At 53.4% G+C, this 27,659-nt stretch overlaps 3 protein-coding genes across 3 annotated transcripts in view; 1 reads left to right on the top strand and 2 right to left on the bottom strand.

The window, feature by feature from the left end:
• Positions 1 to 206: 206 nt before the first annotated feature.
• HECTD3 (HECT domain E3 ubiquitin protein ligase 3) lies at positions 207 to 13,444 on the bottom strand. Its single transcript, XM_052667024.1, has 21 exons — positions 13,007 to 13,444; positions 12,220 to 12,380; positions 11,470 to 11,562; positions 11,033 to 11,168; positions 10,468 to 10,583; positions 10,082 to 10,195; positions 9,542 to 9,624; positions 9,021 to 9,186; positions 8,475 to 8,556; positions 7,373 to 7,555; positions 6,678 to 6,730; positions 6,278 to 6,342; positions 5,764 to 5,867; positions 5,322 to 5,441; positions 4,881 to 4,970; positions 4,305 to 4,511; positions 3,848 to 3,977; positions 3,516 to 3,590; positions 3,218 to 3,299; positions 3,032 to 3,103; positions 207 to 2,781 (listed from the first exon to the last, which is right to left on the bottom strand). Exons 1-21 carry the CDS (start codon positions 13,325 to 13,327, stop codon positions 2,697 to 2,699), a joined length of 2,538 nt encoding a protein of 845 aa, XP_052522984.1. The 5' UTR covers positions 13,328 to 13,444; the 3' UTR covers positions 207 to 2,696.
• A 41-nt stretch (positions 13,445 to 13,485) lies between these two features.
• UROD (uroporphyrinogen decarboxylase) lies at positions 13,486 to 16,867 on the top strand. Its single transcript, XM_052667027.1, is given in 12 exon segments — positions 13,486 to 13,558; positions 13,561 to 13,607; positions 13,609 to 13,670; positions 14,335 to 14,447; positions 14,534 to 14,613; positions 14,893 to 14,955; positions 15,051 to 15,248; positions 15,457 to 15,618; positions 15,756 to 15,893; positions 16,089 to 16,189; positions 16,392 to 16,458; positions 16,595 to 16,867. Coding segments are annotated over 12 exon segments (1,254 nt in total). The 5' UTR covers positions 13,486 to 13,500; the 3' UTR covers positions 16,760 to 16,867.
• Positions 16,868 to 17,759: 892 nt separating this feature from the next.
• The window catches only part of ZSWIM5 (zinc finger SWIM-type containing 5), an 82,008-nt gene continuing 72,108 nt past the window's right edge, over positions 17,760 to 27,659 (bottom strand). Inside the window, 9 exon segments of the mRNA XM_052667023.1 lie at positions 17,760 to 20,301; positions 20,417 to 20,498; positions 20,814 to 20,977; positions 22,142 to 22,299; positions 22,964 to 23,099; positions 23,203 to 23,463; positions 23,854 to 23,991; positions 24,791 to 24,937; positions 26,422 to 26,598. Of these exon segments, the coding sequence (XP_052522983.1) occupies positions 19,439 to 20,301; positions 20,417 to 20,498; positions 20,814 to 20,977; positions 22,142 to 22,299; positions 22,964 to 23,099; positions 23,203 to 23,463; positions 23,854 to 23,991; positions 24,791 to 24,937; positions 26,422 to 26,598 (2,126 nt within the window). The 3' untranslated portion in view covers positions 17,760 to 19,438.

Genomic DNA, 27,659 nt, shown 5'->3' with positions numbered 1-27,659 from the left:
GGACATAGTCCAGCTCCATGCCTGCCTGCGATAACATCAACCCTGGGGCGTCACCCAATAGCAGCTGCCCCAGGGCCGGGCGCTTCTGGCCGCAGGATCACTTCGTGCTTCTCTTCCAGCTCATGATATCCCTCTCCAGCACCGTATAACACAACAGCACTACACAGATCCCTCAGCAGACACAGCAATAGAAGCAGTGCCGGGGGTTGGTTAGTTCATTTTATTTTAGTAGGGACAGACAGCTCCCATCTGCCTATTTATAGCTTGTCATACTTCAGGGTAGCAGTGGAAGAACAAGAACAGCTAGTCACAACACGTGCGTATTAATCACCTGAAGCTATCCTAGGACAATTCAGCAAGCTGAAATTGGGGGGAGAGAGGGGTTCCTCAGAGATGTCACAGCACTGATCCCCCCTGCTCTTTCTTCCCTGCACACCTATTAGCCAGCTGCAGACATAGCCTCTGCCCAGCAACATCTCAGGATGTTCCTGGCCCAAACACCGACCTCAACCAAATCCAGTCTCAGCAATAGAAGGGGAACGCACTGGCTCTGGCTCCTGCTCACAGCTCTCTGTGCTACTCATGAAAGTGCCCCTGGCCTTCTGCTGTAATGGGCACACTGCCATGCCACAGGGCCTCACCATCCCCACAGATGTCACCTCACTGTCAAGTCCTCCAAAATAAAAACCAAGATGCACCTGTCCACGCCCTGCAATAAAGTACTAGAGTTCACCTTTCCTTCTTCAAGTTCCCTAGGTAAACGACCCACCCTCCTGCTGGCCTCTCTCACTGATAAGCAGGCAAAGTCAGAGAAAGCAGCATGGATTCCACCCCATCAGCATCCAGAAAGGACTTAGGATGGCCTACTTCAAACCCCATCTCACCCTGCTGCTCTCTTAGTGTGATGCTGAAGATTTCTTCTCCAGCACTCCTGCCCGTGGCCAAGGCAGCAGGTCAGAGCCTTTCCACCAGCTCACTCACGATGACTTAAAAGCAAACACGCTGGGCTGTGACTCAGCCACCAAAGCAGAAGGGTATCACACACTGCCCCGTCCCTGTGTATACTTTACTGCTGCAATCAGCTGCAAAGTCATAGAGCTCAGTTTTGAGATAACTCTAGGATTTACAAAAAAACCCCTCCAGCAGACAGGGCTTAGCACCCAGCACGTCATGTGTGGAAGGCTCTGCCACAGGCCACGGCTGCCAAAAGGGAATTTCCTACTCACCCTACGCTCTTTCCACTCACCGCAATGCAAGGAGACCTCAAGCCTGGGCTCTGCTGATCCTACATTCCTTTCAGTGCAGCCCCTCAGCAGTTCTGGGAATAATGGCAATTTCCAAGAAAACTGGTGAGTGGAATGACTTCATTTACAACCAGGAGCAATGTCTGAATGACAAATTCCAACAGAAGGGAGTAAGGCATGATGTGCTCAGACACGATAAATCCTAACTCACAGCACTGGCCCCACTCCAGCACAAGTGACTCAGTGGCTCTCACTAGCGATGGACCAGCAGCTCTCAGACTGAAGATGAAGCTGGGGTGTACAAGCAGACTGTCATGGGCAGCTCACGGTGCTAGGCAAGCACCAGCCCTGCCCAGGGCTGCAAAAATCCAAGAATGGTTTGATGTCGTAAAGCTTTCGTTGCCCACTGCCTGGTCACATACCGACCTGCTCCAAACTCAGAAACATACAGAGCTTCTCTTCTTCTTCCTGGGGTGAAGGCTGTCTCCCCCAACACCTCCACCTCTCCTCCCATGGCAGACAGGAGCAGAGGCCAGCGCTGCTCTGCCTGATACTGCTTCCACCTCTGCTGTCTGGAAGAGCTTGGCCCTGCCTGCACATCTCCATGAGAACCGTAACAGATTAATTGTAACACAGGCTTTTAGGCTCAAAGAGCCTGGGAGAACAGCTGCTAGGCTACCAGCATGCCCTGGGCAGAATGCAGAATCAGAAGACTATAGAGAGGGAGAAAAGCAAATCATTCCCATCTCCTGCAGGGGAGCAGCTCCCCCAGCAGTTGCTGCTGTGCAATGGTGCAGAGAACCACGGGTGGTGACAGGTTCTGTGTGACATAATAGCACCCCACAGCACCCACATTCTCACTGTGCAAGCCTGTCGTGACACCTGGTGGCCAAAGGCACCCCTGCAGCACCCACCACCGGTCTGCTTCACTTCTCAAGCCAAGATGAATGATCTCATGTCCATGACCTCATGGGAAAGCAGGAACAAAGCAAAGGAATGCAGTCAGGACACTTGGGCTAGGGTACAGTGACCTCTGTACACCAAATGCTCTCAGCTGCAGCTCACAGTTCTTTGTCCCATACCACAACCTGCCATGCAACTCTGTAGCCCTACCCACTTCTGTTTGGAGCAGAGCACAGCACAGCCTGGGAAGAGCAAGAGTAAGTTATGGAGCTGCAATGGGAACACTGGGAAAAGAAACTCATTGCAAAAGCCTACCCGGCCTTTCTGATGAATGAGGGCTGGGAACAGGGTTTCATTACTGCAATAACATTTACACTCCAAGCCAGTTCCAAATGTCTGTGTCCAAAGTGGTACTGGTTACCACTGCAGGAAGCCAGGCTTCAGACCCAGATGTTTATTATATATACATAACCTGGGGGAACAAGGGAGCTCTTCCCATTGTATGGTTTTGTCAAGTGATTGTCCATGCTGCTTGGTCAGGCTGCAACTTCACTCCTCCCATGGACTCATGTCTGTGTCAATGGCCACGCAGTTGTAGGCCGCATAGCGTAACTTCTCTTCACATACCTTGGCTCTAGGGAGGGATGAGGGGAAAGAAAAAAAAAAAAAGACAAGAAGGAGTTGCCTTTTCTGCATCTGAGATGACAAGATGAAGGCTATGCTTCAAAAGCTGCTCACAAAAAAAAAAAAAAAAAAAAAAAAAAAAAATCACAGTAGCCACATGACGCTGTTGCATGGTAAAGCAATGGGGCTCTGTGGGTCAGCATAGAGGCTGAGAGCCCAGACACAGAATCCCTCAGTGGCAGAGAAGCTGCAACACTTACGTGGCATAGTTGGGTAAAAAGAGGGTACTGGAGCAGGTGGATGACTCCGGCAATGCATCTGTTGTCTCAGAGCTTGAGGAAAGGTGACAAACTGGTTAGAATCAACAAACCAACAAGGAAGAAAAGAGCAGACCACAGATTCGTTTGGTCCGTTAGCCCTGCAGTCTGAAAAAGAAACAGACTCACCCTAGTTTGTCAGGATAGATGTAGATCCGTGCTGGGAGGCGGCTTCTGCCAGTAACAAACCTGAGAAAGCGACTGCGATCCTCTGTGAAGGGAGAACAAAGGTATCAACAGATGCCAGGGCAATGAGATCAAGCACAGCCACTTGCAGGTATCTCCTTTGTCCCAGCAGCTTGCTCTGCTTGGCTCCCATCTGTTCCCCGGGCAGCAACGAGGGTGGTTTCAATCCCTCAGTTCCCAGCCAGCACTTAGGGGTTGTCACAGCATGAGGAGATGTGCAGTGGCAGAGCAAATCACTCACCATTGGTGAAGTTGTTGAGTGCTTCCCAGAAGTACTGAACGCGGGTGTCCAGTGGCTCAAAGTCCTCAAAGCGAGCTGCCAGAGGATACAGAAAAGGAGTTCTAGAGATCTCAACTCCTCCTGGACAAATTAGAGCACGGCATCCCGTGCATATCCATGGACCCTTCCTGATCCTATTAGCACTCAACTAAGGGCAAAAAGAGCACAGACCCACTCTGTCATCATAATAAAAGCTACTATGTGCCTCCCACAGCCCCCTTGGCCCAGCATGGGAAGGAAGACAGTCATTCTGCTTTCAGGGAATGAGCTTTCAGCAGAGGGCCTTCACTTACTGAGTTTCTTCAGGGCATCAACTGTGACTTCAGGGTCTCCACAGACTTTCTTTTCCAGCTCCTGCCAAGTGAGGAGGTCAAGAACAGCTTGGGGTACTACCTTCAACAGCCCAGCTTGCATAGCCATGATCTGAAAAAGAAGCAAGGCAGGTGAGCAGTGTGTCTTGCCTGCTTTCCTGGCTCAGGGTTGAGCCCAAGTGCTACTGAACTGAAGCCAAGTGACTGCTCCCATGCTCCATGGGACCAGCAGAGGAGAATAGGATCCCAGAGAAACGCATTCCAGTTCAATTAGGAAGCCTGTATTGGAGCTGAGAATAAAATTCTGTTTCTTATGTTGCCATCCACCACCCTAAAGGACTGTGTGCTATTGCACTAACGAGCACAGGGCCATTAAGCACTACACACACTGGCTGTCTCTGGAAATTCAGTGGCCACTCACACTGTGGAAGAGCATTACCTGCTCCTTGCTCTCCTCCAGTCGAGCTTTCTGTACCAGACGGATGAACTCCTTACGGTCCTCATAACGGACCACGGTGTTGCTGCCATTGGGAATCAGCTCCACCATGCGCTGGTCACTCAGCACTGTCGTGTAGGTCAGCTCATTCCCAAATTTGAACTCAAAAGTGTCTTTGTCCATCACTTCCATCACCTCCAGGAGTTTCACCTGCCCAGACGAGTGCTTGTTAGAGAGATGCCCAGTGGGCAGAAATATACCTGGTCCCTCATCATCTGCTTTCCCCAGACAGGGGCTAGAATGACTGAGACAACAGTGCAGCATGAGATATGCTGCCCTACAGCTGCACTTGCTGCTTTAGCAGACCTGAGGGCATTGTGTGTGCTGAAAGCGAGTCAGCACTGCTTTGTCTGTATCAGCTGTGAGATGTATTAAATGCTAATAATGCCCTCTCTGTGCATTTTTCATCAACGCATCACTGGAAAATGCAAGCACAACACAGGAGCAAGTACACAAATCACAGGCTTGCAGAGCGTCACACAGAATAGGCATAGGCACAGCCTTTCACCAGCCTCTCACCAGCACCGAGTCCACCGCAGCAAAGTCTTTGCTCCAGCTGACCTCCTCCCCTGTTAATTGTTTCCATACAAAGCCAGGAAGAGCCAAGACCTGAAGGAGAACAGCAGTTCTGCTGAGTTTGTGAGAAAGGAGATAGCCTCAAGGATAGAGATGGGGTTCAACCATGGTGGAGGTTCCATCACATTCCCTGTCTACATGTAGTGCTCATCAGGTACCTTGGCCTACACAGAACTGAGCAGAGACAAGACCCCCTCCCTTAGGTTCCCTGCAGCATCTCACCAAATTCAGGCTGTGAGCTCTCAGCCCCAAACCCTGACAGACACTTTTTGTCCCAGTGCATGATCACAGGGACCTTACCATGTTCCTGCTGAACAAGTGGCACAAGAAGACTAGCAATTCCTTTTGTGGCAAACCTCCACACAGATGGGGTTTAAAACTCACCAGAAACTCCTTGCCCCTCAGAGCTGCTCCCATGATCTGTCCAATCCACTCATACTTTGGGAAGTCTTTACAGGAGGGGTTGGGGACATACATGTCCCTGGCTTCTCCAGTGCTGTTACCCTACAAGCATAAGGGTCAACACTCAGCCCAGCATGAAGCACTACAAGCAGCTCTTGCAGTGACACTGGGAATTTTCCACAATGGAAGAGGGCTAAACCCCACAATCTCCGTGGCAATGTTCCTAGTGAGGCACTTATCAATTTATCCTAAAACCAGATGTCACAAAGCAACATACTCAGTCCTTTGTAGTTAATGAGACTAGGCTTTGGACTAGCAAAGATATACATCTCAGGCATGAAGGGGGATACGAACAGTTCTGCTTTGTCAGGCACAATTTTGGGCACTTTCCACTTTCTGCCTCAAGCATCCCAATCCACAGCACCTGGTTAGATGTGCGCACAAAGAAGGGCAGGGGCACAGGAGTGTCTGCTGAGCTGGGACACAGCTCCTCCGACATGTCTGCCAGGCTGTCCCGAAAACCACCACCTGCAATCCCAGAAGAATGGCATTTTTAGTGATAAAACTGCTTGTGTGCTGACTCTCAGGAGCACAGAAGCAAGATTAGGGGTTTTGATCCAACAAAGTCCAGAGCTAAATAGCAGACTCCTGTCACAGCCCTAAGGCACCAGGGGAAACAAGACAATAGAAGTAACACCACTGCCTGGCCCATGTAGGACAGCCACTGTCAAAGCTGCTGCTAGTGACTAATGGAGGTCTGACACCAGTGTTAGCACGCAGTACTCCTCACGCACAGCACTGCAGAGGGTGGCAGGACAAGGTGACCTTCCTTCCCTTTCTCCTCCAGCAGCAACAACACCAGGAGCAAATGAGAGCCCCTGCAGCAACAACTGCACCGCCAACCTCCAAGTCTGCCCCTTTGCCCACACATCCCCTACCTTGGTCAATGATTCCCTCTGCGATGAATTTGCACTCCCACCACTGGTCGTAACGCAGCGGCCACCTGCAGAAAACCAGGCAGGCCTGAATTGCTGGGGGTGCTCCGTGCACTCAGATCCAAGGAGAAACTGAGGAGGCAGCAGGCAGAGCAAGGAAGCCAGAGGCCTAGGGCATAGCAGCCTGGGCTTAAAACAGCCTCAGTCTCAAGTCAGCAACCTCAGAAGGGAGGAAACACCTTGGGACAACAGGCCCTCATCCCATGTCTGAGCTGGCTCCTGACCTAGCAAACCCTCTCCAGAGGGCACAAAGGGCACACAGGTGCTTGCCAAACACCCTTCTGTTAAAGAGGACATGCTCCCAGTACTGCATGATCCCCTCCCTACACCCAATGTGGCTTACCTATAATCTAGAGGCTTTTCAAACTTGTCAGAGGGCTTCAGGCCTTCATACACCTGCAACAAGTAGAGATCAAAGCTGGTATCCCCACTCCAGGAGAAATGGTGCCAAGTGAAGACTGGAAATTGGAAGGAATCTCGTTTGTTTCAAACCCTTAAATATTGACTGAAGCTGACCCCTAAGTGGCCTAGGGGCCCTTCACTTTTGAAAACATGACATAATTACAGTATTTTACACCACTTGCAGCTTCCTAGCTTCAGAGGTACACTGAATGCATTTGCACACTGAAAACTGTTTGTGCACACATTGAGCAATAGATCTTTTGGAGGCAGAGGGAGAACTACAAGAGGAATATTAGAATTGCTGTAATACCACAGGACTGTGTGCATTATTATTGTCACAGAAGTCTCTACTGTCCTTTCAGTGTAATAAGATCGTTATGTTCTGCATTAGCAACGTGTCAACAACAAAGCCTAACACAGAACAAAGACATCAGCTCTGATATTCAGATATTCCTGGATAAGAGATCATCAGCACATGTAATTGTAGAGCCTAGGAGTCACGTAAAGAAGCCCTGAAGTCACCAGGTAACTCTAGCTCCCAAGCTCTTCCCTCCACCCACCTCCCCCTGGTTCATTTTGGTTTCAGGATGCTCCACTCTCCTCACAGCATGAGCTCCTCTCCAGGAGGAGAAATACCTGAGTGAAGACAGCATTCTTGCAGCTGGGATCCAAGGCAGGGTTGTCTCGGTGCTCCATAGCCAGACGTCGGTTGATGTAGAGCCGTGGCATGAAGTTGGGCTTGCTTGTCTCTGAATCCTTCAGACACTGTGTAATGAGAGCCGTGCGCCTCTTGGACAGCAACAAGAACTGCTTGATATGCTGCCAACAGGTAAGTTCTAAACGTCAGAAGTGTCCAGCGCCCAAAGCACATTACCTACTTCCTAGGTTCTCCCCAGAACCACAACCTCCCACACACAGCCACATTCTCCTCAACAGTATTTTCTCTAGCTGATCTTCTGTCTCCAAAGACTTTCCTTTCTGGCTTAAGAGACAGACCGAGCCCAACTCTCCCTCCATCAGCAGTCATCTGATACTCACACTCTAATGTTGCTTGGACTCTCCCTCACTTTCACCAGAACAAGAGTCTTACTATTCCTCCTACTTGTAATGAAACCAAGGTCTGCTAGACAAACAAGAATCCTTAAACACTCTGGGTTTTAGGCTAAGCTGGCACAGGGATTACAGTGTTCTATAGCACTAGTCCTGGAAGCACACAGAGTTGGACTACCCTAGCAGTGCCCGGCACATTCTGGGAGAGAATGTGAGGAAAACAGACAACTGGAAGGATGATTGAGTCTTACGAGAAAGACACGAATCAAAAGCCAGAAAGTAGTTATTGGTAAGAAGCCCTGCCATCCAGACACAGCCAGTTCAAAACTGCTGGCAGCAAGTGAGGGAACAGAGTGTGCTGGGCTGGGATCTACAAGGGGACGTATGCCCAGCTCACACACCCAGTGCAGCTACGCTCCGAGTCCTTTTTTGGGTGATGTGCTCTCACCCCCAGAGCCTTGGTTTCATTCTTCTTTTTACTGCATAGCTATAACATTTCCACATCAATGTTCTAGCAGGAAAACAGTCTCAAAACAATATCGCCTTTCAAAGCTTTAATGAAAGGAGCTCAGCCAGGTATTTCCCTTGAGCTGCTTTAAAAGCAACAAGTGCTGCCTGTCTCCCTTGCCACAGCCCAAGTGCAATCGCTCTGCCTCACGGAGGCCCCACAAGACACAGAGGAACTCACCTTGAGTTTGCTGAATGTGCCTACAGTGTGGTCCCAGGCTGGCACCAAGTGATGCAAGACACTATCCAGGAGCTTGATGAACCTAAATCCCAAAGAAGAAGGTACTGCAACACCCTGAAGGGAAAGGGACCTTCACAAACCTATTCCAGGCCAGGCACTCCAGACACAAACAGAAAAGTAACAACTGATCCAAATACAAGTCACTGATGTTTTAAATCTCAGAGCCTGTAGCACTAAATTCCCATTGCAGCAACTACACACCCCTTGCAAGGGATTCTGTGTGCATCTGCCCCCCTATTTCCCTCACAACACAGATATGCTGCACCTGCAACACACAGAACATTGAACTTGAGCTGCAAGAGTCCTCTTAAAAATATATGGAAGCTACCCAAGAAAACCTCTGCTATTTTCTCCAAGGCCCAGGATGCCCATTCCAGGTGGAGTCACTGAGCTTTGAGCTCCCAGCCATTACTTGCACTGCAGAGGGCACCAATCACTGCAGACAGCACCACCCCACCGCACGCCCCCTGCGCTCCCATACAGTACCTCTGAATGAGCACTGCCCTCCGGTACAGCAGGTCAGGGTCTGTCCCTTCCAGGCGGGGGTAGCGTACTAAATTGGCCAGCTGGAACATGTCGGCACTGAGCCCCAAGTCCCTCTGTCGGGAGGATTTGATTTTGATGCCACGAAGGCGAACATCGATCCCATCATCTGCCAAAGGAAGACCACAGATAATACGCTAAGCCTACAAGAAAGGAAGCCTTCCAGCTGCAGCACGTCAGTACCATCTCCAAGTAGAAGCACTAGGAGCATGACCAGCTTCACCAGCTCTGGGGCTGAGCACTGAGTTTGAAAGACCTTTGTGCGGAAATGAGGAATTTAAAGAAGAGGAAAAAAAAAACCAACAAAATCAGAGGCAAGGAAAAGAAAAACAGGCTGAAAGCACAAGGCTTGCAAATCCTCAAGTTGCCCTGGAGTACTTGGCCAAGTACAAGCTGCAGAAATAAGCTCACTGTACAGTATCTCACAGGTGCATTATAGATGTGGCCATAACTCCTAGCCCTACCTCTGCACTCCACAATCCGGATCTCGATGACAGGCAGGTGTGTTGTCATGTCCTCAAGGACGCACACATCCCCAATGTAACTCCTGCAAGCACAGCACAGACAGAGGCTGCAGAACTGATCCCTTGCCCAACCTGTCAAAATTCACTCGGCTGCTTGTAAGGAAAAAGTTGCATCCTTTAGAACGGGAGGCTGCAGGAGAAACCCAGACCAGCAGTGCCACACAGCTCACACGAATATCCAAACCTCCTGTTACCTCAGGCGTAGGCAATGTCTTGTTCAATAAGACAGCACAGCTCTCTGAATTAACCCAGCCGTGCCAGTTGCTAACCGTCAGCAAGTCCCCCCATCTGAAAGGCCAGGACTGCAGGAACTGGGAATGGGGTTTCAAAGTGTTAGACTGGAGAGATGGAAAATGCCTCTCCCAAGGCCCTGAGCTGCTAAAGTGAGGCTGCAGTTGGCGTGACAGCCTATAGTTGGGATGCCCAGTGCCTCAAGCCCTCGGAAGGGCCACACTACACTTCCCACCTCCATCCACTCACTCATCAATGCCAACATCGTTCAGTTTCTTCAGATTGTCCCCCTCACCCCCGTACACGGCGACGCGCTTGGGCATGAAGTTCTCATCAGTGGTATCAACAGTCAGCAGGAGCTTCCTGCAAAAGGAAACAAGAAATGAAGAGAGAGCTCTGCTTCTGAACAACTACCACTGCTCCTCCACACCTGTACCAAGCACATGCAGATGGCACTGAGAACCCCAGGAACCTGTGACAACACTGGCTAAGAGCTGCTCAAACCCAAAGCCAGAGCACAGGACAAGGAGCAGGGAGGGCACAGTAACCTAGGGCCACGATGGACTCATGCACAGCGCAGGGGCTGCAGTGCCCATCCCAGCAGTGAGCCAGCACACAAGGGAGAGATGCCTCACTTGACAATGGTGCCTTTCTTCATGTTGAGCCGCACCCAGTGCTGGCCCTGCGACCCATCGCTCTCCCAGTACGTGTCAGCATGGCTGTCCGTCAGACACGACACATTGAAGTCTTCCTGGAAAAGGACAGTGAATGAGGAGAAAGTCAGAGAGGGATAGGATTGTTTCTCCTTAGTGGCTACTTTTGCCATGAATCATAGAGCCAGAGGGTATCAAACTGGCCCGTTCCTATTTGCTGGCCTCAGGGTAGACACGGGGAGCACAGACAGCACAAGACATTGGGGCTGGCCTGCTAAGGTGCTGTGATGTCACACGCACAAGAGCATGAAACTCTCCCTAAAATCAGCTTAGCAGCTAGCATTAGTATTTACTTATCAGACCACAGTTGGCACAGTTCATCCAGGGGCTGCATTCCCCTTCCAAGACTCCATCTTATCCCCCACATCCACATAACACAGACCAGCCCATCCCAGAGAAGGACAGCACACCCACTACGCACACTCCCCAGCCCCATGGCACAGCAGGGTTGATCAAGCCCTGTCCCTTTACCCTACAAACTACTCACCGTGTAGGATGAGACATCAATACTGTCCACATACTGCTTGACGCTGCCCAAGTTCTCATCCTCCTTCCCAATATGGTCATACAAGAAATGCACTAGGTCTTCATCGCATTCATAAGTCCATGTTGGAGGCACAAACCTACCAGGACAAAGAGGTTAATGATCTTAGAGACCCAGGGACAGCAAGGCTGTATCAAACCCTGCCAGGTGAATGGGTCAGGACATGGGTAGGCCCATGTCTGCCTTGATCTTCATCTTGTTTTCTGGTTCATGCTGACTTATCTAGGACAAGACTGTGTTAAGCAGAGCTCAGCTTCTCCACTGCCTGTCTTGCTCCACACCCCAGTTTACAAGAGATGGCTGTCTGAGCAGCAAGGGAGAGAAAGCAGCTTCTACCCACCCACAGCTGAAGTGTGCAGACACCATGAAACAGCTCCTACCGAAGCTTCTCTACTGCAGCTTCATCCTGGTCCATGGGCTTAGGTTTTGCTCCCAGGCGCAGGGAGTAAGTCAGATCCACCACTTGCTCCCACCTGAAACAAGATGGAATGAGAGAATCCCAGGGGAAAAAAAGCAGGTACTCAAAAAGTAGCTGGAAGGGGAAGATTCGGGTTTAAAGCCACACCACATTTCATCCTCCATCATATCCTTATCACATGCCAGTTTTGTTCAGGCAGTCTTTACTTTTTCCAGTCAATAGCCCCAGCTGCATTGGTGAAAATGACCAAGCAGAACTGAGTAACTCCATGTCTGGGTTCCCTATTGCGTCACTTTAATATAAGAAATGGCCAAGCAGGCTGGGACTTTTCAGTCCAGAACACAAAGAACCGAGGGAAAATACATTAAAATCTCAAGCAGCACAATATGAGCAGATGAGAACTTCTCTGCTCTCACACGTGCAAGGAACCGACATCAAATAAAGATAGTAGGCTCAGATTACAAATAAGCTCAAGGCTCTAAAATAGGGATTTCAGGTTTAAGGCTTCTCCAGCTTCTCACTGTGGGCAGCAAAACCTTGATTTCTTTTCTAAGTCAGACTCTGGAGACAGATTTTGAGATTTCCTGTGTATTGCACCTTTCCCAGCTACAAGGAATGCAAGATGCTAGACACGTGCTTATAAAGCAGCCTGGGAATCATATCACTTTCCACAACCTATGTGGAAGGGTAGATGTGAGCCACAACCCCATACCTGATCACAGGTTTGTAATCAACCCCAAACAACTGCTGCTGCCTCTGGATCCTCTCTGTGGACTCAACTGGGACCAGCCTGTCCCCTCCTTCTGCATGCTTACACACCAGGACCCAGCCTTCCTCCAGATCACAGCCGCTCTTGTACTCTTCCAGCTGCTCCTGTAGGGGAAAATACATCCTGTAAGGAACCCCTGGATCTCTACAACTCCTTGAAGGAAGTTGTGGTAAGGTGGAGGTTGGGCTCTCCTGCCAGGTAACAGCAATTAGATGAAAGGCAGTAGCCTTAAGTCTCCCCAGGAAAGGTTCAGGCTGGATATTAAGAACAATTTCTGCTCTTAAAGAGCAGCGATGCAGCGGCACAGCTGCACAGGGAGGTGATGGGGTCAGCATACCCAGAGGTGTTCCACAACCGTGGGGATGCGCTCACTGGGCACGCAGGGGTGGGGTCGGACTGGGAGATCTCAGAGATCGTTTCCATCCTGAATGACGGCACGATTCCACAGGCACGAACCCACACGCAGGGCCCCGGGCCTCACGGCGTCGCCAAGGCCTGCGCCCGAGAGGGACGGGGGCACGGGGCGGCGATAGGAGCGACGAGGCAGGGAGGGAGGCGGCCGGAGGACAACCGGAGGCGGCGGGGATGGGGGGGGAAGCGAGGCGCCGACAGGGGTCGGCCCTCCACCCCAGCTCCGGGCTCCGGGCCCCTCCGCAGCCACCGCGGGCCCCAAGCCGCCCTCCGCCCCGCGTTCGGCCCGGCGCCCCGCCACGCAGTGCGGGGCCGTTACCTTGCTGAGCTTCACCCACAGCCCCGCGCCGTTGCAGTACTCCTCGCCCGTAGCGCGGAGGCAGCCGCCCTTCCGCACCTCGATGGTGGCTCGCGCCGCCCGCTTGGAGCCCCGCGCCGGCCCGGGGCCGTCCCAGACGCTGAGCAGGCTGCGGGACGAGGCGGCGGCCGCGGGGTCCTTGCAGATCTTGTACTGCACCTCGCGGGGCACGTAGCACAGCGCGGCGGGCAGCGGCCGGGCGCTGCGGAAGCACTCGCTGCACTGCAGCAGGAACCGCAGCCGGCCCAGCACCTGGTGCGGAGCCTCTCCGCCCGCCCGCATCGCGCTCCGCACCTCCGAGCCCCGCACCGGCGTCAGGAGTGAGGGAAGGTGGGGGGTGGTCGGTGCTCGCGGCTTTACGGCAAACCCCGCCCGCCGCCGAGGCAAGATGGCGGCGCCCGCGGGCAAGATGGCGGCGCCCACGAACTGTACGGAAAAGCGGGGAGCGAAGCAAGATGGCGGCGCACGGAGGGATGAGGGCGGGGCAACATGGCGGCGCCCGTGCGGCGTACGGAGGGGTGGGGTTACGGTGAGATGGCGGCGACCGCGGGGCGGGGACGAGGGCGGGGCGGGGACGAGGGCGGGGCGGGAAGCGACGCGGGATGGACGGCGGCGAGCGGCTCCTGTAAGTTACCGGGCGCGGGGTTACCCCGTGGTGCCTGCGCGTGGGGCTCGGGCGCCTGTCACCGGGGTGGCTCCGGGGTTCCTCGCGCGGTCAGCTGTGCGCGGCACTGCGATCCCGCGCTGCGGACAGAGGGGTGGCACCGGGATCAGCGACCCTGAGCGCCGTGCTGCGGCACCGAGCTGGAGACACCCGGGGCGGCCCTGAGGGCGCTGATCCCAGCACCGCTGCGGCCCCGCTCTGGAGGTGTTGGGGTCTGTCCTCTGGCTGCCTCCCATCGCGGCGGGGCTGAGCCCTGCACGACCCCCACGTGCGTCCCCTCCTTGGGGCCCAGCTCAGGAGCAGGCTGGGGACGTGTGGCGTGTGAGCCCAGATAGCGCCGGGCCCTGCAGGCCCCCAGCCTCCCCCTACGGGAGCAGCTGCTGCCAGTGATAACGTAATCTCGCAGAGCCCCGGGCCAGGCATCGCCTGTCCCCTAGCAGGGTCCTGCTGCCCCGGAAGAGGCCCTGGCGGGTGACAGAGGCAGCATTTGTCACCATGGCCCCAGCTTGGAGCAAACTCTTCCCTGCAGCCGTTGGCCGGGGAGCCACCGGCCCTGCCCCAGGGACCTTCTGGGGTGCCCAGCGCCCTTCATGATGACGAGCCCTGTCTGCTGTCTCTCCTGCAGCCCCAAGGGCTTCCCCAAGCTGAAGAATGACACATTCCTGCGTGCAGCACGCGGCGAGGAGACGGAGCACACCCCGGTGTGGTGCATGCGGCAGGCGGGACGCTACCTGCCTGGTGAGTGAGGGGTGGTGTACAGGGCTGGGGGCTGGGGGCAAAGGAAAGCCAGCACACTGCTTGTCACCATGGCTGGTTTCTTGCAGAGTTTCGGGAGACCCGGGCCGCTCAGGATTTCTTTGACACTTGCCGGAGTCCCAAATTATGCTGTGAGCTGACGTTGCAGGTGATTGTTCTCTGGAGGGGCTGTGTCCCATTTCCTCTCTTGGGATAGAGGTGGAAGAAACTTTAGGCCTGGCCCTTAGCCTCAAGTGACTCAGTAAGTTGTGCAGCCCAAAACCTGACTCAAGTTGATTCACGGAGTGACCCCCAGCATCAGATAGGGCCCTGCCCCACCCTGGGGATCCCACTGCACCCACATGTGTGCCCAGCCCTCACAGGGAGAGGGACTCAAACCCTCACCCATTCTAGTTTTCTCTCTAGTTTTTCTCTCCACTATCCACAGCCACTCAGACGATTCCCCCTGGATGCTGCTATCATTTTCTCTGACATCTTGGTGGTGCCCCAGGTGAGTCACAGTCAGTGATGGGGAGCAATGATTGGGTATGGGGCTGGATCCAGTACTGTCGTATTCCTGCCTCTTCCATTCTACCTTGTCCCCAGGCACTGGGCATGGAGGTTGTCATGGTCCCCGGCAAAGGACCCATGTTTCCAGAGCCCCTGAAGGAGGTGGAGGATCTACTGAAACTACGGCAGAAAGTGGACGTGACTGCAGAACTGGGTTACGTCTTCCAGGCTATCACACTGACACGGCACAGCCTGGAGGGCAAGGTGCCCCTCATCGGCTTCTCCGGGGCACCTGTAAGTGATATGGGTCTGCAAAGTGGGCTTTCCTGCTCTTCCCTCTGGAGTAATGCTGGTCTTGGCACCTCCAGAGCTGCAAGGACCAGCTTGTAGGCAGGGAACGTGTAGGGCTGCTGCTCTTGCACACAAGCCCTTCTTCAGCACCGATCCCACAACCAACCCTTCACATGTTTTCCATCTCACCCTGCTCCTCTCCTTCCTGCAGTGGACGCTTATGTCCTACATGGTTGAAGGGGGTGGCTCTGCTACAATGGCAAAGGCCAAAAGCTGGCTGTACCGTCACCCTGAAGCAAGCCACCGACTGCTACGGCTGCTGACTGATGTTGTCACTGACTACCTCGTGGGGCAGGTGGCTGCTGGAGCGCAGGTATGTCCTGGGGCTTGGGGACAGGTCCTAGCAGGAGGGCAGGGACTGGGGACAAGAAGCAGAGGGGTCCAGCTTGTGGGATGAGGGACCGAGGTGCTGCATGGTACCTGCAGCTCAGGTACCTTTTTATCCAACAGGCGCTCCAACTGTTTGAGTCCCATGCAGGGCATTTAGGCCCAGAACAGTTTCAGGAGTTCGCCCTGCCATACATCCGAGACATCGCCCGGGATGTTAAGAGCAAGCTGAAAGCAGAGGCACTGCCTCTGGTGCCCATGGTAAATCCAAGCTGCCTGGGATGTCCCTGTTTCCTGGGAGTGCATGGAGGATTATGGCTGAGGGGGAGGCTGGGAGAGGGTACAAAGGGCTGCTACCAAGGTAGCAGTGTGACAGTGTCTGTACCTGTGTCTCTCATGATCCCTGGCATCTGGATTCCATCCCCTGAAGTTACTGCCCATCTCCTCCTTCCCCAGATTGTCTTTGCGAAGGATGCACACTACGCACTGCGTGATTTGGCACAAGCTGGCTACGAGGTTGTCGGTCTTGACTGGACCATCCAGCCCCAGGAAGCTCGGTAAGAGTCTGGCACAGCACTCTTACTTTGTCTGGCTGCCCTGCTGCATCGCAGGCCTGGAATTTTCTGGTGCAGAGGAGGGGATGCCAGGCTCCAGTGCTGTGTGAAGCTCACAGCAGTCAGGAGCTGCACTAGGGGTCCTACAGCTGCCCCTGATCTCTGCATCACACACAGCAACTCACCTGTTTCCTCCCTGCTCCAGTGCACAGGTAGGGAAAGGTGTCACCCTGCAAGGAAACCTGGATCCCTGTGCTCTCTATGCACCCAAGGTGAGCCATGGGCCTCCTGCCCCCATTTCCCCTCTTGTGACCTTGGCTCATGTCCCAGGCTGATGGGGGCAGGACTGGTGGGGACAGGTGTATCAACCTGCTGAGACTGATACATGGTCTCCTGTGACATCTACAGGAGAAGATTGGCGAGCTGGTGAAGAAAATGCTGGAGAGCTTTGGAACCCAACGCTACATTGCCAACCTGGGTCACGGCCTCTACCCAGACATGAACCCTGAGCACGTGGGTGCCTTTGTGGAGGCTGTGCATGCTCATTCCCGCCACATCAATAAACATGGCTGAGCCTGGGGACAGGACTTCAGGTTGTGCACAACTACCCTGAATATGTTTTTGTCACAGGGTAGCTTGCTCCAGGTTGTGATGCAACATTAAACTAGCACCTTCTCCACAGCACCTGCATGGCTCTAACTGGGAGTATGGAATCGGCCTTGGAAAAGATTAGCATGTGAGGTCAAGGAGACCCTGATCCCCATCCTGCTGGTGAGGGGACACTGATGGGGAAGCAGGGATACCAGGGAAGCAGGGTCGCTGTTCCTTTGCAGTCTATGCATTGTTATGCTATGTACCTGCAAGAGGGGATGTGCTCAGAGTGCAATGGTCATCTCCTGGCACTAGGAATGCACTCAGCCCTGCCAGGGGAGAAGGGGTGCCTAAAGCTGGCACTTTCATGGGGAGCTCAGGGCTTATATCCCATGCCACCCTGGGCTCAGCATGAGCACTGCCAAAGCCCTCAACAGCCAATGACACAGCTCTGCTCAGGTGGAAATGGGCAGCATGACCGTGATTCAGGTTGTTACGAAGTTGGTGGTCCACCTGGCAGGACTCACCTGGAGACAGCCAGCACCCTCCAGGCACCAGCACCACCAGATGCTGCCATGCTGGCTGCAATAGCAGTTGATAGCATAGTGTTAGCAAGGCCATCACATAGCCTTTCTGGGACCATCCCCCAGCCACACATCTCATCTCCTCTGTTCCCCACGAGCAGTTGTGCCTGGGGCTCAGCACCCACTGCAAAAAGCAGTGCTGGGTGTTGGCAGTATCCTGAGCCTGGGGTTACAACACATCCCACAGCACACAGGGCAGCTGTAGAGTGGATTGAGCACAGTGAGGAATCACATCCTGGATTGGACAGGATTCTCTGTGAGCCTTCTTAGGGTGCTGGGTACCACAGGGGGGATTGAGATGCTGCATAGGCTGGGGATGTGCCATGCTTGCATTGCACGCAACATGAGGCTGTCTGGAGATCCCTCTGGCTTCAGAGAAACATGGTACATACGCATGATAATGTTCATCCCTTTTATTATTAAACATCAGATGAAGAGGTCGCACACACACATACACACACGCACACAAACAAAACAAAACAAAAAAAAAAGAAGAAAAACAGACTGGTTGAAGAATGCTATTTCGGTGGCGACAGATACTGAGTACAATTGGTTTCCTGGCCGGAGCGCAGACAAAAGTCACTTTCCAAAAATTAAAGTCAAACCAGACAGCAGATAACTAGCCCATGTTCCTAACTACAAGTCACTGTCCAGACTGGCCCCGGCCCTCCCAGCCCTCCCAACCCGTCGGAAAAATAACGAAGCAAAACCTCAGAGCTGCCGGCCGGGGGCCGAAGGCTCCGCTGCGGGCTCGGGGCGAGCATCCATCCCTGCCTTCCCAGTGGGACGGGATGGGAGAGTCCAGCCGCCCCCAGGCAGCCCCATTCCCCCCCAAGATGAAGGCATGCACGCACCCACGCACCTCGCACTCACACATGGGCGCCCGTGGGGCACAGGCGAAGAGCTGGGCGATGTCCACTGGGTGCCCGCGTCGCTCCCGCGCCGTCCTCTGCCACTCGGGAGCCGGAGTCTGTGCACATCCCAGCAGAGTCCTTCATCCTTTCCTTCGCTGTCCTCAAGCGCTAGGCTGCTGCTCCTCCCTCCATCCGTCCGTCCGTCTGTCCGTCCCGGTGCTCCCAGCTGAGTGCGGACATCCGCCTCCCCCCACACCCTTCTTGCTGCCGACGATGCTGTGGAAACCTGAGAATGTTTGCGTGCTTCCTCCTCTTTTTGTCTGTGGTTGTGGTGGTTTTTGTTTGTTTGTTTTTAAATAATAGTTATAATAATAATAATAATAATAATAATAATAGCAATAATAAAAATAATCCCCCCAGCCCACGACAATTTCAAGTATCCCCCAAATAAAAGACAGAATTATAAATAATTATAACTTTACAATTTAATAATTGACACATATACTATAGTATTTACAGTATCATAAATGCTTTTTTTTTTTCTTTTTTTTTCTTTTTTTTTTTGTGTGTGTGTTACTTTTAGTAAGCAATCCCTGAGAACAGTTACTTTAACTTGTTTTTATTGAAGTATCTTCACAAATAGAGGAGTTTGCATGTCTCGGGCGGGCGGGAGAAGCGCTCTGCAAAGCCATCGCTTTTGGTGACGCATGAGGTTCTAGTGTTGCAGGTTCCTTTGCTCTTTGTCTCTTTCATCCTTCTCTTTCATTTTCTTTCCCTCTTTCTTTCTTTTCTTTTTTTTTTCCCCTTCCTTTTTTTATTTTTTTTTTTTCATTTTTTTTTCCCCCCAACATAATTATAAAGATTTTTGCACTTTGCAACCTTCCGATCCCTCCAGCGACCGCTTTCTTCAGGAAAGAGGTATTAGATTTCCAGGTTAGCTTTTGGTATTGGCAAGGGAGGGCAGGGGCTGAGCAAACCATCCTTTTTCCTGGTTGCCTTTTGGTTTGTGCCCAAAGAATCTCTGGATCCTCTCAGCGTGTGAAATGGTTAAATCCGAGAAAGAAAATAACATCAAAAAAAAATAAAAATAAAATAAAATAAAAAGGAAACAGAAGAACGGAACGGAGCAGCCTCTGCCGATGGGGGGAAGGTCTTCTCCGCTCTCCTTCCTTCTTCTCTCCCGAGTCCCCGTGCTGCGGCCGGACCCTGCCCAAACCACTGGCTCACCCAAACCGCTCCCGCACCAGCAGCATCAGTTTTTTCTTGCCTTTGTAGATTTGTTTGAGATTGTCAATGAACTGGGCGAACTGTATGTGCCCGTCCTGCGCCAGGAGGAAGGTCTCCCTGGCCTTGCTGAGGAACTCGATGAACTCCCCGTAGTGCCGCGGGCTGATGTGGGTGAGCCGCGAGTGGGTGGTGTTGATGTAGGCGCTTATCGTGGCGTCCAGCAGCTGCCGCAGGGGTGCTTTGTCGGTGGACATCAGCTTGCCCGAGTTCCTGCGGCCGGGGATGCCGGCCAGCCCTGGGGCCGTCATGGTGCAGCGGCGGAGGATGTCCGACAGCACCGTGGCACAGTGCACGCTCTTCACCACCAGTGGGATGATGGCCGCCAGCTCGTTTTTGCCCAGGGAGTGGCTCAAGGCGCAGGCCCAGAGCACGTCGTTGATGGCCGGGTGCGTGTCCTGGTTGTAGGCCAGGTTGAGGTGCGTCATGGCCAGCGAGGCCAGCTTGAAGGCCCGCAGCGGGTAGCCCCGGTGCTCCATGTAGCGGGCGATGGTGAAGAGCTGGGTGTAGGTCATGCCGGTGGAGGCGGCGTCGATGACGATCTGGTAGGCTGTCTCGAAGGCAATGTGGTCCTTCTCGCAGAGGGTGAGGGCGGACAGGGCGCAGTTCTGCGGGTCCTTCATGGCACACTGCAGGGCCAGCGTGCGGGCGCAGCTGGCCAGCTCCTCCCGCTGCGGGTAGTCCAGGCTCAGGCGCAGGATGGTGTTGTGGGACATCACCGTGGCCGCCACGATGCTGGTGGCTTCCGTGGGGGTGAACAGCGAGTACCAGCTCTGCAGGATGCTCACCAGAGCTCTCACTCCTGCGAGAGACACAGGGGTCAGGAGAGAGCTCAGAAACTTAAACCCAGGGCCACAAGTGGCTTTAGGGATCCCTGTGCCCGTTCTTCTTCCACCACATGTGGGCCAGACACTCACCCACTTCCGTAGCACATGTCACCAGCCACCTCACCATCTCCCGCCGCCGCCAGTTGAGGGTGGACAGGGTCATGCGCATCACCTGCAAGACAAACACAGGGTGACCCTCTATCCTATGGGGATCCACTGAGGCCACTTAACACCACGGTGCTCCCCCATATTCTCCATGACCCCGCTCACTATCGACTCCCCGCGAGGCTTTCAAGGGCTGCCTCACCCAAAACTTCCCCCAAACCTCAGCAGAGGCTGAGCTCTACCCTCTCAAGGCCATGCAATGATGAATGTACCCCTTCCACGAGACCCCTGCGTGCCATGGGCGACCATGTGCTTGGTAGAAGACCATCACCAGAGTTAGTAGGGCAAAAGGGCCACCAGCATCATGCGTGCAATCCTATACCTGGAGCCCCAGCTCCAGTGCAACATTGAGGAGTGTTGTGTCTGAGTTGCTGTCGGCTGGTGTGGCAATCTTGAATGCGTCCTGGGCCAGCTTGAAGATCAAGGAGGAGGAGTGGATGTTCTTCTGGATGGCTTCCAGCACCGTGCGCAGACGTAGCATGTCCCCTGGATGCAGGCAAGGATGGTCAGATGGCTCAGACTCCCCCCAGTAACATCCAGCTTTAATGTATCACCCAAGATGTGCTGTCTATCCATGCCTTTACTGGCCATAGCATCATGATGCTTCCCTGGAAACCAGCTGACCCCTGCGCAGGTTCCTGACTTGACCCCAAGCCTGAACCCCCAGCTCAGCCTTGTGGGAGACATCAGCCCCTCCTGGACACAGGATGGGGAGAGGGGCCTCTGATGCGAGCACAGACCAGAGATGCTGACGCGCCCCATCACCCTGTCTTGTTCCAGATTTGTGTTTCTACTCCCATAGCCACCAACGGAGCAGATGAATCTCATGCAAAGAAAACTGAAAAAAAACACACAGCAATGTGAAAACCCCAGCACTGCACCTGGGTACACACAGACATCTCAGATGACTAATAGCTAAATATATCGCCTGCCTCCCACAGCAGCCGCCTGCACCACCACCAGCATCCAAATCTCCCAAAAATGGCTAGCGGGGGCGTGGGTGAGAAACGCTCTGAGGACACAGGATCGCATTGGGACACGCTGTGGCGGGGGAACACCCAGGGAAAGACACAGTGGGAGAAACAGATGTAATCCACCAGCTCTACAGCCCCAGCATAAAGCTCTCATCCCCACAAGGGGCTGAGAAACTAAGGATAAGCCACTTCCATCCAGGTACCTGCAAGGAGAGGCATGACGCTATCAGCCCCGGACAAGCAGAGAGGTGGAGGAGGACAGGATGGAGACAGTCATACAATGGGTTAGGTTGCAAGAGACCTTAGAGCCCATCCATTCCAACCCCTGCTGTGGGCTTTGCCCCCCACCAACTCAAGCTGCCCAGGTCCCATTCAATCTGGCCTTGGGCACTTCCAGGGATGGGGCAAGGAGGCTCTATGCTGCTGTCTGTCAGACTTGAGCAAACGGAAACTTGTCTCCAGTAAAATCCTTTCTGTGCAGCCACATCTCATCGCTCACATCCTACAGGATTCAAAAGGGCTTCCCAATTCTGGAGGGGCTGCTGAGTGCTTCCCACACCAAGCACTCCAGCACTCTTAGATCCCCTCCCTATCACTCCTGCAATATTGCTCCCCACCAAATCCCTCCCCAGCCTCTGGGCAGCTACCTGTCCAACAACCCTGGTCCCACACCAACCTTTGGCCGCCGTGAGCATGGTGGATGCCAGCTCGCATTGCTGTGACTCCAGATGCCCCAGGGTGAACCAGCGTGGGTACCTGCTGGGGACCACCGACACCAGGTGGTGGGGGTGAGTCACATCACCGGACGGTGCTGTGGTTTCCAGCACTGGCAACCTGAAGGACAAACAGAGGAGACAATGTCAGATCAGCCACAGGATGTGGTGATGGGGAGCGAGGAGGGGGCTGTATCCTGCAGTGCCTCTGAAAGCCTCCTGCTGCCATGCATGTGCAGAGGCTGCTGGGCTGCATGCACGCCACATGGGCATGGGGATCAATCTCAGATCGACTTGAAAAGAGGAGAATGATCCGTGAAGTGATTTATAAACTTGGAAGGAAAAACACAAGCATCAGGGGAAAAAAAAAAAACAACAAAAAGGCAAGAAAAAAAAGAAAAAGAGAAAATCCTCCTCCCTCTGTGCTCCTTTTATGTCAAAGAGCCCGACAGCACTCCTGTCTGCATCATCTGGTTCTCCTTAAGATGCCCAGTTATGATCAGAAGCAGCAGTACATTTCCCCAGGGCCTCTGCAGCGGTTTTTGGTTACCTGCCTGAGTGGTGATATTCCAAAGACTGAAAATCTCAGGAAGTCAAGGGAAAGAGCAGGAGCCCAGCTTCACTTGCTGCAGTGGAAGAACCATGTCAGCCCTTCCACACTCTCATTTCCTGACCTGAGTGTCATCAATCCCAGGTCTTACAGAAAGGAAACGTCCCCACGGATAAAGGGAGCATCAGACGTCTGTCTTCCCCACAACGAAAATCAGAACAAGTCATGCACCAACCTCATGGCCCTCAAAGCCAGCTTGTACGCTAGGTCGGCATCATGGGGCAGCAGGGCAGAGAACAGGTATTTGGCAAAGGTGTGCATAGGGACACTCTCACGGTGGATCACCTCTCCCAAGCCACTGAAGGGGCCACCTAGAAGCAAAGCCCATTGGCCATTGTTATTACGAGTACACCACTAGCATCAGTACACGGCTACCCCAAAGCTGTCTTTGCTACCCCAAAGAGAAGCCCTCACCTTCCAGCAGCAGGATGCACTGCTTCCTCAGGGTCTGCACCAGCACTGGGTCCAGCTCCAGGTCCTGCAGACGGGCTATGATCTGCTCCTCGTTGCGGCACACCTTGTCCTGGGCATAGAGGCCTTCAGGCATCACTCTCTGCTGGCCCATCCCCATCAGGGCCACCTCCAAGGCCAGGGACAGGTAGGACTCGCCACTGTCTTGGCTGCCGGTTGTGACGGGCACATGCTGGTAGACAGGGGGTTTGCTGTCCCCGGTGTCTGGAAGAAGGGAGAAGTACAGAAGAGTTAGAGGAGTCTCTTAGAGGGCTGAGAAAAAAACTTTTCTAATTCAGAAGCAAGACCCAACATTTCCTTTGCTGCGTGCCTTTGGTTACCCAAAGATGATGGAGATGCAAAGTTTCACCCTTCTCCTTGCTCTCAACTGTGAGACATAGGAGCCCTGAGACACATGCAAGAGGACACACAGCTGATAACAAAGCCTTTCCCAGATGAGCATATCTTGGCTCAGCTCTGCCAAGCAGCTGCCCTGCTCTGCTGCAAACCCCAGGGCTGGGGACAGGAAGTGTGGGGCTCAGGAGCCTTGAGGCCAAGCACTGCACTCAGGACCAGCTGGAGTTGCCTGGCAGAGAGTGAGAGAGCACTCAGTACCTGAGATTTCAAGGCAATTTTCCTCTTCTAATCTACAAGCTTCGGTCAGTGTGAGAAAGAGGCAGCCGATGGGGTTCAGAGGGTGGCCTACCCAGCCCTCCAGGTTGGTGATGGTTGTTGCACCTCGCTGCAGCAGCTCTGAAAAAGAAGAGGGAAAAACGAAAGAAATTAATAGTGAGGATTTTATGATGGGTTCTCCACCCAGAGAGGTCTCCAAGACCAGAGGCTTTTTCTTACCCCATGGGCTAGGGACACAGGTACCTCCAGGGGCCATGGGAAATTTCCAACAGCCACGAGCAGTTCAGAGCAGCCACCACAAGGGCACTCAGACAATAGGAAGAGCAGGAACCCAGTACAAAAAGGTGCCCCAAAAGGCTGGAGGAGATGCAGTGGCTCAAACTCAGTCCCCAGGAGCACACAGGAATGTCCATAAAGCAGTGGTTGCCTGAATGATTTGGAAGGCACGCTCTCAAACTGGCTGAGCTAGCAAGGCCCAGAGGAGCTACCAAACCACTATCAGCAATGCAGCAACCAGCCCCAACTCTCTGCCAACTGCAAATGCAAAATAAGCGATGCTGGTCTAGTCTCCTGTCCATGTTACTCAGCAAATGTAAACGCAGTGTGGAGGTAGCACAAGCAGCCAGCTACCGCAGTGCTGCGGGCAAGCAGCATCACCTGCTATCACCCGTGCGATCCGCGCACGCAACCAGACAGCAGGAACAGCTTGTGTCCCTGGGCATCGCTGCGTCCTTGATGTATGGGTATAGCAGCACTTTGGCTCAAGCAATTGGACTCAAGCAAATGGACAGTTTGTCATTTTGGGGGCACATAGTCCCACACGGTGCTCCCCCACCTCTGAGCTCTGAGAGTCTTCCCCACCACCTGGGACACCCCGGCCAGCACTTGCGGGCCCCTTCTCAAGCCCCTCTGCTCCTACCTTTCTTCTGATGCTTGTAAATTTCCAGCTGCCTCTGCTGCTGCAGTCGCAGGGTGTTGATGATGGCAACGGTTAAGCGCAGAGCCTCCCGGGGGTAGCCATGGGAGCGCAGGGCGTCCACCCGAGCGCAGGCTGTCGGGACGTGTTCTACAAGGCAAGGGCAGACACAGGGCGGGCTGAGCCAAGGGAGAGCAGAAATCCAGGGGATGATAGGGAAGAAAACCTGACAGCACCAGGCTTCAGGGCATCTTCTTCTACTCGTCTGCCCCACGCCCCAGCTGCAAGCCTGTATGTCCTCACTCTCCCACTGCACCTGGCTGGGATGTCTACTGGGAATACTCATGGGACTTCTCCCCACGTCCAGCCTGCAGCAGCCCCTAAATCCTGACCCCCACAAACAGTATCTAGGGGAAGCAGTGGCGTTCAGCTCTGTGTTGGGGACACTGGCAGATTTGGGATGACATTCTGAACTGCTTCTGTGACTGCTGCACAGAGTGAACTCCACAGAGACCTCATCTCTTCCACAGCCCTCCTACCTGGTGTTTTATTATTAGGAACAGTTGCGTGAAACCCCCAAGACTCAAAGTTGCTTAGAAATTCATCTGCTCCTGCTGCTCATTGCTCACCTGAAATCACAAGCAACTGTGGAGAGGATTATGACTGAGTGAGAAATTAGCAGGAGCAGATGACATGACATGCCGCATAACAAGCAGCAAAAATCCCATTTTCTTGCAGAATGTCCTACCAAGGGGAAAAAAAAAAAAAAGGCAAGCACAGAAGATCTAAAGTTATGGCAGAAGGATCATTTCTATTCCTGGAAAAGACCAGAGAGCTTTGGAAATGCAGACAGCCACCTCCACAAATGAGGTTTCCACATCCCAGAGGTCACTAGCAAGGAACATGAGGAAGAGGTTTAAGAACAAACACATCTATGAGAGACCTTCTTGTTGTTCACTCCTTTCACTAAACGGACGAAACATTCAGCTTCTCACTGAATTCATCATGCAAGCTGCTGACAAACCTCACTCCTATCCCAGCACAAGTTCCCTGAAGGGGAACCAAGGAAGCAAAAGCACTAAAGCCAAAATCAAGGTGATTGTATCAACCAGCGCTGCCTAAAGGCTCACCAGAGTCTGTGCCACAGAAATGGAGATGTGTTCATCACATCTATTCTAGATCCAGTCCATGGAAGCACCAGCCCCATGCCACCACCTACAGCTGCTATGGGAAATCCAGCCCAGAGTAGAAATGTCCTCTCCTGCTCTACCTATGCCAGTAAAGGACAGAGCAGTGGTGGGCTCTGGCCTTTCAGTATCTGTACATTCTCCTCCTTTGCTGTGCAGATGAGGCGTCTACACTCCCAGAAATGTGAGGGCTCACATCTTTTCTGGGGTCAGTCTGAGCGGTGACGGTTACAAGGAACCCATAAGCCTCCCGCCTCACCTGCTCTCATCCTGAGACAGTTACTGAGGTTTTAAAGTTTAGGTTGTCGAGATATTTTCAATTTATAACGCTGAACCTTGCAAGGATGCAGGGTAGTGAAACTCCTTTGATGCTTCAGGTGGTTCTTTTCCATGAGCAAACCAACCCATCCACCCAGGCCACGCTGGAGCTGCTGCTTGGATGCTTACCGAGCCACAGCGGCTGCCCCTGGGAGTTGAAGAGCAGACTCTCGCCTTCCCGCTGGTAGGCAGGGGACACGTAGAAGTCACTGCTGATGATGCGCTGCAGGTGGCTGTCCTGCCAGTGCAGGTCACAGCCCTCAATGGCACGGGTGAACACGGTTCGTCTGGGCCTGGCCAGTGAGTCTGCAAAGAGAAAAATCGTCAGAGCCTTGGGGCAGCGGTGGGACCCTCCTGCACCTTATGGAATCATTAAGGTTGGAAAAGACCTCCAAGGTCATCAATTCAATCAGCAACCCATCACCACCATGCCCACCAAACCAAGTCTCCTTCCTCGGCCCCAGGGTCGCCTTGCACCTTGACAGGCTTGAAAGGAAGCCCTGAGCATGTCACTGGCATCAGGGCAAATTGGGGTGACCATCACCCCTCCCAGTAAACACCACAGTGTGTGCAAGAGAACTGGGAAGGAAGGAGAGGGCATCCATTGTCTTGAACCCCACTGCTTCCCTGCAGCAATGGTTGTGCTCCTTCACACAGCTGCTCTGCAACCAAAATGTCATTTTCAAAGCTATTGAATGCTTGTATGCAACCCAAAACAATAAAGCTCGTTACGTATTAATGCATTAATGAGGCGTGCTCTGTATTAATGGAAGAAAAAAACCAGAACAGCCTGCTTGCTAGACTTATGCCCATGCATGTGACCCCTCTCTACACAGAGGTTTGCCCATACAACGGGGCTGAGGCTTGCAACAAATCCAGCTGCTGCTTATTGCTCTCTGATGTATCTAGCAATTGCATGGTCTGGCTCATCTAGCTGACATTTCTGCTGGGCTATTGTTCTCCTGTTGGGCTATTGTTTCTCGCAGACAGTGGGAGCAGGTAGCGCTCGCTTCCCGTCTGGGAGCTGCAGGGCAGGAGGAGGTTTTCACCCCATCCAGACAGAGCAGCCGGGCGCTTTGTTGGGCTGTCTGCAGCCCTCCTGCTATCGCCCAGCCACGCTGGAACAGGAGGGCAAAAAGCAGCCGTGCGTTGCAAAACAGGGAGCCTCGATCGCAGTGCAACGCGGAACGCGAGGTCCTGCAGATAGACGCGTCGGGGAGGGGAAAACAAAGGGCTCCGCTCAGTGCTGAGCCAGGAGGTTGGGTAAACACGCTCTGGAAGCGATGGTAACAAGCAATTAGCCTGAATGCTGCAGGCACCCCGAGGTGGATAGAAATTAAACAGGTGTTCGTGCGTAAAGCACCGAC

Source organism: Tympanuchus pallidicinctus, unplaced genomic scaffold (genome assembly GCF_026119805.1).
Source record: "Tympanuchus pallidicinctus isolate F22 unplaced genomic scaffold, pur_lepc_1.0 scaffold7, whole genome shotgun sequence".
Taxonomy (NCBI): Eukaryota; Metazoa; Chordata; class Aves; order Galliformes; family Phasianidae; genus Tympanuchus; species Tympanuchus pallidicinctus.
This window is presented reverse-complemented; position numbering and strand designations above follow the sequence as displayed.